Here is a 12198-nt window from a genome sequence, read left to right as displayed (position 1 = left end):
GGTAGACACATGAACACTATGCTGAGCTCAGGTTACTCCTCTGAGGGTGGGGCAGACACACAAACTGCAGCTAGGCATTCAGATTTTTCTCTGTTGGATTACTGTTGCTGTCGCCAACAGTACACTTCTTGCAAGAAGCTCAGGGTTGCCACAATAAAGACTTCACACGTAACATCTGTACAGCATTGATCCACACTTTAGTACCACCGACTTTTAATAACCAAAAAAAATGCAATAGCAGACAGGAAACTGTTTTAATCAGCAACCTACATCTTCATACAAAAACCCATGTCTTAACACCAACATGTTCTACTTTCACAGCTTACAGTAAAAACAAAGATAACAAGTGTGAAGTAGGCACAACACCAACAGACTGTATATTTATATAATGGTTTAGTTACTGGAAAGAAAACTAAACCGAAGGGCGAGGACAGACAGCATGGAGCACATTTGAAATTTAAATCAACAATAAACACAAAGGCCTTGTGAACTAGGTCGCTGAGTAAACACAGAATGCACAGCTACCTGTTTTGGACAATAGTTGGACGCGACAGCCATGCGTTTGGACATACAGAGAGTGAGTGTGCAGCCAGGGCGAATATGTGCTTTTGTGACAGAGTTTGCAACATTCCAGCGATTTCAAAAGAAATGAACATGTACACACTGCACATTGATGTTTGGTATTAATACAACTGAACTAACAGGCCTTTAAAAACAGAGGGTCAATTCCTTTGCATTGAAAGTGAGAATGGGTTATACAGAAAGGAAATGCATTCTGAAAAGTAAATATTTACATCTCTGTATATACACACTGTGTAATTCAATCCTGTGCACCTTTTGTGAATTACTGGATGTTGAAAAAATAAAAGGAAACATGCAGAGGAAGAAGTGTTTCATTCCAAACCATCTGTTTAAACCATATACATTCAATCGTTGGCGACACAGATGCGGTCAGTGTTGATTCCTTTCCGTCATCAGCTTGGAGCTCTCGGTTTTCAAGCAAACAGGTGTCCCAAAAAGTCAGCCTGCCTAGATGTGTTTATCAAAAAGCCCCACCACCTCTCGCTGCCACTAATGGCTGGTTGTCGCTTCTCTGGTTGCACTGAAGCAACTAATCCACCGATGAGAGCCATCTGCTACTGCAAAAATCACTGATCATCAGCCCTCATTTAACCATGAACCCTGGTCACATATGTGGAACTCAGTCCAATGACTTACACTAACACAAAGAACAGAAACTAGAAATACAGAGACACATCTTTGGCACTTATTCTCTCCATCTATTCAGTCCATGTAGTCAAAATCCTCAGGAATACCAAAGGCTTTATTAATGCGGCTGTCATCAAAGGCAAACTTCTTCTTTGTCCAGGACTTGATGGCAAAAACATTATCTAGAAGCAGCAATTAAAAACTAGATTAGATGAAATACACAGAAGCACCTTCTCAGTATTGTACCGTTCAGTCCGGGAATAGGAGAATATTCTTGGACTTGAGGATGATGGTTTAGTCCAAGAACAAATCCATCTGCTCCACTGAAGCACTTGTTTAATGCTGTTTTTGATAAATTATGTACAGTCTATGATCACATACATATAAAACTGATATAGCTGTATACACCATATTGTAATAAATACTGTAATTTTAAGTATTTCTCTTTATTCACTTCAGTCCTGTGAGATCACTGTACTCTACTTTTGATAAGAAATCGTGTCCGGGCACATATGGGTGTGTCTGTCGTAACACAGCTGTGATCAAATCTGCAAATACTTTTTAAAAGTAAAAAGCTGTATGTATTAGGGTGTTAGATGATGGTGTAGATAATATTTTAAGCAGTAAGTATTAATACATCTTTATCTCTTTTTGTCCAAATATGCTAGCAAAACGAAAGCATTTTAAAGTCAACAACTTTTTAGCCAACGTATGTCACCAGAACATCCTTCTGTGCACAGTGCTAGGAGGAACCAGTTTCAAGCAGGGGGCATTTGTTTTTTTCTGTCCACCTCAGAAGAAGGAAGTACAAGTTGTGGAAGAGGCAGATATGACTCAGTTTATTTTTTTTCTATTATCTGTGAAAGCAAAGCAGAAACCTGTCTACCCAAACAACCACGGCTTTTCTGACCTCCTACAGGCACTGAGTCAAAATACAACAGACTTTGCTGGTTACCATGATACCCAAAGACCAGCTGTGACCAGGGTTACCGTTTAGGTCAACAAAAGCACAGAGAGCGTATAAGTGCTGCCTACCAGGGGGTCACAGACAGACTGCCCTCACAACTTTCACTTGAGAGTCTGAGTGCTTCAAAAAGTAATCTATAGTATAATCCCTGCTGTTGAAAAGATTCTCACCTTTTCTCTAGAACTATGATTAAATCCAGACAAGTGAAATTAGTTCATTTTTACTGCATCTGTGCAGCTCAAACTTACACATGCAAAAAAAACAACCCACCTGTCCACCTGGAAACAGCTTCTTTGGCGACAACGTTTGACTTTCCTGCAAAAGAAAAATCATGATCAGCATGCAAGTCTTTTTTTAACCCTTTCTACAAAGTTGTGTCAAGAGGTTAAGCAAGTCCAAACATGGATTTACAACAACAAAGCAAACCTCTGTTATACAGGCACTTTTAAGACACTTTTAAGACAGACAGACAGTTGCAAAAGTCACTGCAATGAAATACAACAGTAGGAAGATGGGTTGTGTAATAATGACAGTAATAACAGTCCAGTCCTAACAGACTACAGCCTCTCATCAATCATCAGAATCACGCTTTAAGCTGTTCTGTATAGAGGAACAGGTCTGAGCCCATTCTGCACGTTCAGTCCAACCCCCAGCAGTTGACATAACATCAAGTCATATAGTCTGTACAGAACTGCATGTGACTCCCACAGGACAATTCTGTCTTCACTGTAGGCTGACGATTATCTGTAACTGTGTGTGTGAGTGATGTAACTTAAAAACCTGTGTTCATGGACATCGGCTGTAAAAGTGATCACAGGCCTACTGAATTTCCCTCAGGGGTCAATAAAGCCTTATCTTATCTTATCTTATCTTATCTTATCTTTGTCCAGCTACCGAATATATATATTCTCTTCTGACTGCATCACGTATAGTTACGATGTGATGCCCCAGCATAGGATTTATTGCACTCATCACTTATACTCATCACTTAATACATGGTTAGTCAATACTTGATTGTGAAAGTGGTTTATTAGCTGTAGTTGTGGTTAAGGTTAGGGTTAATTGTAAGATAATGCTGTTTTGCATTCAATAACTCTAGAATTTCAAATTGCTACTATGGGACAATTAGAAAATTATCTGCACATCCAAATGATGGAAAAAAAATGTCCAAAAGTGGAAAAAACAGCACGTGTGTGCAGACTAAAGGCTGGCCTGGAGTAACAAAGGTGGAGGTAAACAGACCAGATATCTTTATGACACTACACATGTCACATGGGCAGATTATGTAACACCCCCCCTATAGCACAGGTCAGCTGTAACACACACACAAAGCAGTCAAGGATTTTTGTAATACCAACAATAGCTGTGTGCACTGCGTGGCATTTACATGGAATAGGTGTGGAACAGTAGCTTCGTCTTAGTGTTTTAGAAGCTTTTAGCACTTTGAACTGAGAGGTCAGAAGTTATACGGTTCTTTTAGACTGTGTTTAAAACTGTCACGCAACTCTTAAGAGTAGAGAAACTTCTGTTTCAGCAAGGAGTGTTGCACTGTTCACACTTGCTCTCCGTCAATATTTAAGTAGTTTGTGGTTTAAACTGATATTTTAGAACAGTGTTTCCCAACCAGTGTGCCATTAGAGATCACCAGGTGTGTCGTGGGAAATTATCGAATTTCGTTTAATGTAAATAATTTGAGTTATTTCGTCTATGCCAGCAAGGTATAGTGACAGGCAGAGCAATTGCACACCCCCTAGAGTTAGATAAGTAAACAAACTTTCATTTAACCCTCATGCATTGTTCGCAAACACTACCCTAATGTGTTGTTCGGGGACAAAAACGTCCCCTAACTTTAACGGTTTTAAAAATATATTAGATAAATATTTTTTTGAAATTTTTTTGCATAGACCTTTTAATTAACTTCAGTTCTAATCAACAGTAGTGAAAAAATCATTTTCCCCCAGGATTTTAACCCTTTAATCACCAATTTTATGAGGGGTGGTGCTGAAAATTGAAAAAAAAAAACACAAAATGGCTCATTTTTAATAGAAAAGGTGAATGTGGACTGGATTCTTTTGAACCTTTATTACAGTCTTGGTCATGTCAAACATCAGTAAAAAAATTGACTTGATTGCATTATTAGTTTTTGCACAGCACTGGATTTTCTTTTTTTCTCCCTAATGTGTTGTTCGGGGACAAAAACGTCCCCTAACTTTAACGGTTTTAAAAATATATTAGATAAATATATTTTTGAATTTTTTTTGCATAGACCTTTTCATTAACTTCAGTTCTAATCAACAGTAGTGAAAAAATCATTTTCCCCCAGGATTTTAACCCTTTAATCACCAATTTTATAAGGGGTGGTGCTGAAAATTGAAAAAAAAAACACACAAAATGGCTCATTTTTAATAGAAAAGGTGAATGTGGACTGGATTCTTTTGAACCTTTATTACAGTCTTGGTCATGTCAAACATCAGTAAAAAAATTGACTTGATTGCATTATTAGTTTTTGCACAGCACTGGATTTTCTTTTTTTCTCCCTAATGTGTTGTTCAGGGACAAAAACGTCCCCCAACTTTAACGGTTTTAAAAATATATTAGATAAATATATTTTTGAATTTTTTTTGCATAGACCTTTTCATTAACTTCAGTTCTAATCAACAGTAGTGAAAAAATCATTTTCCCCCAGGATTTTAACCCTTTAATCACCAATTTTATGAGGGGTGGTGCTGAAAATTGAAAAAAAAAAACACAAAATGGCTCATTTTTAATAGAAAAGGTGAATGTGGACTGGATTCTTTTGAACCTTTATTACAGTCTTGGTCATGTCAAACATCAGTAAAAAAATTGACTTTATTGCATTATTAGTTTTTGCACAGCACTGGATTTTCTTTTTTTCTCCCATTTTGTCCCATAGACTTACATTATAAACACACTTTTTGTGACTGCACAGCCATGGCACTACATAATCATGCATTCTTGATTGTTGGTGGTTTACCCTGTTGGTAGGAGGTAACATTTGTGATTTTTACAGTTAACAACTTAATTACCATATTAACCCTTTACCTGCAGGCCTGTGCTCATGTAGTGTAGTTTCTGGCTTGTATATGGAGTTATAGGGAGTATTTTAGCACATAATTGTGTGTCTACACACTGTGTGTGTATGTTAGAGAGGAAGAGAGCCATTTGCACACTGATCTTGTTGTCTGTGAGTACACACAACCACAGAGTCTTCATAGTAAACAAAAACAAAGAAAGTGTTGCTATGCACGTGTGGCCCTTTGATGTCTACAGGTGCAGACTAAACAAAACAAAAAGGCAAGTGGTCTTACATGTGACCTTGTGGTCATTTGATGGTGAGAAGAGCAGAAAGCAACATGAAGAGAGGATTCACTTGTGCACAATCTCTGGAAATGATTGTGCAGCCTGGCTCTATGAAGGGCCAGGCTGTGAAGCTGTGAAGGCTGCACAAGTAGATCCGTCACTTGTTCACAAGCGAATCCTTCATTCGTTCACAAGTGAATCCTTCACTCATGCACAGGTGAATCCTCTCTTCATGCTGCTTGCTGCTCTTGTCACCATTAAATGACCAGGAGGATGCATGCAAGTCCACTAGTGTTTTTGTTTTGTTTAGTCTGAACCTCTCAGCATCAAAGGGCCCGGCACTTACTTTTAGGGCTGCAACAAATTTACTTTACTTTACTTTACTAAACTACTTTTAATACTAATTTTAGTAGGGGACTAAACTGTAGATTAGATTTGGTTAGTCAATGATTATTTATTATGTTATCAAGTTATCTATCTATGGTGTCTATTTAGTAACATGCACATGTACGTATGGTCGTGTGGAGCGCAACACACCATGGAAAAGGGGCACTTAGACCTCACTTAGACTAATTCAGTGATCTCAACTGAGACACTAACCTAAAAGTAAAGTCACTCTACTGGAGGACGTGTTTTCCGAAAGCTAAAAAAAAAAAAAAACAGCTATTTTACCCATCCACAACTTCAGACGCCAGAACTCCTGGATGTTTTCATTTTACATGCTTATGCATTGCCGTTGTACGTCTGAATTAGGTACACTTCACTTACTTAGTAACTTTATTTTCCTGACTTTCCTTCCCTGACAGTGTGCAAATGGCTCTCTTCCTCTCTAACATACACACACAGTGTGTAGACACACAATTATGTGCTAAAATACTCCCTATAACTCCATATACTTAAGCCAGAAACTACAGTACATGAGCACAGGCCTGCAGGTAAAGGGTTAATATGGTAATTAAGTTGTTAACTGTAAAAATCACAAATGTTACCTCCTACCAACAGGGTAAACCACCAACAATCAAGAATGCATGATTATTTAGTGCCATGGCTGTGCAGTCAAAAAAAGTGTGTTTATAATGTAAGTCTATGGGACAAAATGGGAGAAAAAAAGAAAATCCAGTGCTGTGCAAAAACTAATAATGCAATAAAGTCAATTTTTTTACTGATGTTTGACATGACCAAGACTATAATAAAGGTTAAAAAGAATCCAGTCCACATTCACCTTTTCTATTAAAAATGAGCCATTTTGTGTGTTTTTTTTCAATTTTCAGCACCACCCCTTATAAAATTGGTGATTAAAGGGTTAAAATCCTGGGGGAAAATGATTTTTTCACTACTGTTGATTAGAACTGAAGTTAATTAAAAGGTCTATGCAAAAAAATTTCAAAAAAATATTTATCTAATATATTTTTAAAACCGTTAAAGTTAGGGGACGTTTTTGTCCCCGAACAACACATTAGGGGGTAAAATTTGCCCACAGTGTACCGTTGACCTATGAAAAATTTTAAAATCATATTAACAAAATTTATGTAAAATTAAGCTTATTGAGGAAAAATGATTCAATTTGTCCACATATTGACAAAGTTATGGCCAAAATAAACAGAAAAATTTCTCTCAGAGGACAAAAATGTCCCGAACAACGCATGAGGGTTAAGCGCACGCATTGTGTTGATCTGGCAGCACGACTGCTACCTTAACTTAGTGCAGTGTGTGCGTGTATGCTCACATGTAAGAGACATGTTGTTACAAGATATAGACCTGTTCTACAGGAAAAGTAAATGACTTGTTATAATCCGATTAAATTAATGAAACCTCATCTTTAGCAGATATATTTTCACACACTATGTTGTGTAAAGTTCACTGGTCAGCAAGGCAGGCAGTTGTGTTCATTATTACATAAGCATGTTTTATGTCTTTAGCTGCGTTCACATAATTTATTTTGGGCTAGTGCAAGTATTCAAGGCAGTGAAATGTGTGAAGTGGTATTCTGAGGATGTAAAATATGTTTTGCCACATCCTGCTTATGTTCATTCTGAGTAGGTGTTTTTGACTGGATGCCAAGTTCAGTGCTTACTGGAGGTATAATTTCCATTAATGGAGCAGCCTCTGTGTTGAATGATTGGTTTCCTAAAAAGGATTGCTAAAAATAAAGTATGACAATTTGTCTCACAAATACACACAAATTACTGCCATTACATACAGAGGAAGTTTGTTGCAATTATTATTATTATTACCGGGGTGTGTGTGGTGTGTGTGTGTAATTCACATGTCCACTAATACAATATGTGAGTAAACCTCATCAGTAAATAGTAAATAGCAGCAGCTTTTCCACTTTTGGCTGAATGATGTTTGTGTGCTGCATGAATGGGCAAAGATGGAATTTGTGACTAAATTACTGAGGTGCGGCCAGGTGCCATGTTTACAATGCTGTCAATTGCAAACGTGGAGTAGTAAAAACCTATAACCAGTTCAGAGTCATGAATTATGAACAGTCCTAACACCAACAATAGCCCTCAAAACCTTGAAAGAATGAAATACTTACTCATCTCCTTAACAACTTCTGGGTCACATTCTCTGTACTTCTCCAGCTCTGCCTGCAGCTGTGTTCGCTCCTCTCTCAGAGTCTGCAGCTCCTTCAGCAGAGAACTTCTTTCTTTCTGTACAGACACACAGATCTTGTCTGTTTAGTATATTTGAATGTACTTATTATTATTTGTGTCAGCATGTAAATATATTCTTACTGTATCTTGACGTCCCACTTTTGCCTTTTCAACTGCTTTCTCCAGAGACGCTTTCCGCTGTTTTGCCTCGGAAATCTATAAAAACACCAGAGTTATGTTATCATTGACCATTAAATCAGTCAACTAAGAGTAGAACTAAGACATAAGATCAATTACTCTCCTGAAACAGATCAACACTGGAGCTAAATGGGCCTTAGAAGCATTGAACTGCAAAGAATATCACATTAGAATTTTAACATGTCTGTTTAATAGTAAATAACAAACAAGCAATTAACTGTTTGAGCATCTGATGTACTTAATTTGGCAGATTTGCAGTAAATGTAAGATCCAATGACCCAAGGCTGTGCTACTTCACTGACGACTGCGTATTGTCGCATGCATGGTGACAGCATGTTGCTTTTTAAGCGAGAGCTCTCGGTCTTTTAACTTCTGTCCCAGAAACATGGTGGAAATGCTCTCAGAGGAGTTGCCACCCTCATACCATCTGTCCACTGTGCAACAAGAGAGGGAAGTGGGTCATCGCAGATGACAAGACATTCAAGGATGAGCTCTGTAACTTCTATGTCTTCTATGCAGACTGTTCACAGCATTTCCTAACAGTTATTATAAACAGGGCTCACATTTGTCTGTACATTTGTATTTCATCAGATAATCTGAGAAACATGCTCATTACTTTTTTGACCGTGTGGTATTGTGAGCTATGTCCTCTTAAAACAGAAAAGACAATAAACTTCTGTTTATAAAAACTAAAATCTGTATGTCAAAAAAACAGAGCACCAAAATGTACAGTCTGAGCTGTACTTATGTTGGTATTAATGGAGTTTAGTTTAACACTGTGCTCACCTGTTTTTGCAGCTCCTCCAGTTTGTGCTTGCGAGAGTTTAAGGCCTTACTGGGAAAGGCCCAGTAGTAATTGGACGTACCAACTCTTTCACAGTCCACCATGTTGTCATCAACCAGGCTCTGCAGCACTTCCTTCACAGTCATGGGAGCTTAAAGCAGCAAAAAGCAAGCAGCACACCTTCCACATTAAAATCTTCAATTTTCCATTATTATATGACCTCTCAGTGGAGTCAATGATATTTGTGCATTTGTGCTTTGGTTTGTAGACCCCTGATTTATGGCCAGTACAATCTAAGGAGTCATCATCTGGCCTCTTTTTTTCCTTTTGGCAAGGTATGCTGCTGCTCAAATGTTCTCAGAACTAAACCCACACATCTGTAGGCTATCTGCCTGTTTTATACATATCAGAAAGAATGCTGCATGAGAGGATGTAACAGAGCAGGAGTTACATCTTGAACCGTGTCAGCGGTGAAATGTGATACTCCCACACGCTTCGTTCAGCCAGTCCACTGTGAAACTGAAAGAGCTTTTCTGCAGAGAGGTGGTTGAACAGCAGCAAAAAATAGGACTGGCAGTGAGGATCAAAAATGGAAAAACACTCCTGATAGTTCGACCGAACTCTGTGCACCGTGTGTGCTTAATTCAGAAATTGTCTTCTGCAGCCATTCAATTCAAAACACCCCTTTTTTCACTGTAAACTATGCTGCATTTTATTTTTTAAAATCACTCCCTTAGCTCTTTTTTTTCCTCCTTCTACAAGAAAATGTGCCCACAATGCAAATCTTTTGTAGGTCCCCTTCCCCCAGTAACCCCCCCAAGTACAGGGGTCAAAAACATGTGCTTTTAATCACAGTGATTAGATCCAGTTTCTTGCGATTAATGTTTCGTCTATTGTAAAACAAGATCGCTCCTCAGTTGAGTCAAACGGACTCTCTATAGCACTTTGGGCTTGCAGTTAAAATTTGAGTTTGTATTTTTATACATTTCCCCTGATACTCATAACGTCAGGCTCCAGGCTGATGGGAGGGAAAACATTTTACTAAAAGCCTTCAAGAGTTCTCTGCACTGTGAGATTATTGATATGTCTGGTTCTGCTTATACAAACTAAGTAGATGTCATACCAAGCCCTGGTTACCATGGCAATTGTGTAAGCCTGTCACCATAGTGTTTCAGTGTTTCTTTTAATAGCATTAAGAGAAACGATGGCATTCATGTGTTCTTCTTCCTGATCATTCTCATTACTATACAAATATCTGCCACCTAACTGGATGAACTATAAGGCAAAGGCTTACAATACAGGTCTATGGAAATAATACAACCTTTAATGTTGCCTACGTATGTTGCTTATTACTCACCAATGCCCTTTGCCTTAGGAGCAATCTTCTCAATATCTTTCAGCTGAAACACATCTTTCTAGAAATAAGAACATTTTCAAGTTATCAGTATATCATAAAGAAAGAAAAACAATAATCTACATTCAGCCTAGTATGCAGAGCTAAGGCTTCTTTGAGGTTTGTTTTTTTAGATTTGTGAAGGTTCACACAATGTTATGTTTATTAATAGAGCATTGTGACAGTGTTTTTCCAGGTTATTCTATCTAAGCATCCGAGAAATTTCTGAAATGTTCTATACCCTTGAAGTTTTACTATATTAATAATTAGCTACAATGCTTCCAAGAACATAATTTAAACATCAAAATGACAGTAAAATGATGTTTTAAACTGTAATAAAATATGAAAACAAAACCCACTTCGTGGTCACTTATGGTTTAGTAATACTTTGCATGTGAGCCTTTAACTTTAAGAATTAAGAATTTAAGAATCAATATTAACAACGTTAATACTCATCTTTTTTGTAATGTAAAATAAAAAAGAACTTAACAGTAATTTGTAACATCAGGAATATGGATGAGACAACAGAATGTGGTGTAGACATTGATGATATAAACAGATCATTTGTAATGAACGCTTACTGATTCAAAGAAAATTTCCATCATACGAGTTCTCTTTTCCTCCAAACTTAATCCCTTCTTCTTTGACTGTAAGAGAAGGCTGTGATTATACATGTGATTATAAAAAATATAATCATGTAAACAGAAATGTAACCCATGAGTAAGGATTTTATATATTTATTAACGCAACTAAGAATGTATGTGTAACAAGGAACAGGGCATATCAGTACAAATTACCGCTGCTCCAGGCTAGTCACATAGATATATACACGTTTACACATATATATATATATGTGTGTATATATATATATATATATATATATATATATACATACACAGACACACGTGTAAACGTGCATATATGTGGGACGTCTGTCCGACATTAATGTTTTTTTGAAACGGCCTCCATCCACTGGGGGCAGCATTGAGTAGCACAACAATCGCCAAAGAATAAATTGCCTCCGCGCCATATTGGATAATTTCATGCGTTTTTGGCCACTTCGCTCACTTTATCAGATGTAACGCGTGTTATTGTATTATTGTATATCTGCCTGATACCTACCGGTTTGCTCTTGTTACTTCACCGTGAAATATGGTGTCCTGTCAAGTAACGTAATACAAGTACGAGCAATTACACAAGAACCACAAAAAGAACGGCAAGTCACCACGGCTGATCTGAATAGCTGCTGAAATTACAGCTCCGTGACTATGTGCATTTTGTTAAAATGTACGACATGATATTATTATTATTACGACATGATTTATTAGATTCACATCACGATCCCACAGCTATAAGCTAAGTAACCATTTGCTTACCATTTTGCGATGTAGACAATGCCAACAAAGCCCACTGCCTTCAACGTTTTAAACACTTTAATGTAATGTTTCGAGTTTTGTTAATCCGAACAGGAAAAGGCTGTACTGAATTTCCCGCGGAATGCTGTCACTGGTCAATGCTGCATTCAAGGCTGCTCGTTAACACCTCCATCTCAAATACTGGCAAATAAACACAGTTATCATGAGTCAATTACCTAGGAGCGCGGTGTTACAGTATGTAGTAAACAAACGCCAACAACACTATATTTATATAAAATCACATAAATTAAATTTACCTTAGTAACGCCATTATACATTCCGACTGGTCGGAAAGGCAGCATTATGACGTC

General features: G+C 37.5%; 1 protein-coding gene across 1 annotated transcript; it reads right to left on the bottom strand.

Moving 5' to 3' along the window:
• Nucleotides 1-240: 240 nt before the first annotated feature.
• Nucleotides 241-11982, bottom strand: mnd1 (meiotic nuclear divisions 1 homolog (S. cerevisiae)). Its single transcript, XM_028414928.1, has 8 exons — nucleotides 11849-11982; nucleotides 11054-11119; nucleotides 10437-10494; nucleotides 9082-9230; nucleotides 8239-8313; nucleotides 8040-8154; nucleotides 2447-2491; nucleotides 241-1391 (listed from the first exon to the last, which is right to left on the bottom strand). Exons 1-8 carry the CDS (start codon nucleotides 11849-11851, stop codon nucleotides 1285-1287), a joined length of 618 nt encoding a protein of 205 aa, XP_028270729.1. The 5' UTR covers nucleotides 11852-11982; the 3' UTR covers nucleotides 241-1284.
• Between the last annotated feature and the right edge of the window lie 216 nt (nucleotides 11983-12198).

This window comes from Parambassis ranga, chromosome 1 (assembly GCF_900634625.1).
Source record: "Parambassis ranga chromosome 1, fParRan2.1, whole genome shotgun sequence".
In the NCBI taxonomy this organism is placed as follows: Eukaryota; Metazoa; Chordata; class Actinopteri; family Ambassidae; genus Parambassis; species Parambassis ranga.
Note: the sequence above shows the minus strand (reverse complement) of the source record. Positions and strands in the feature narration are given on the sequence as shown.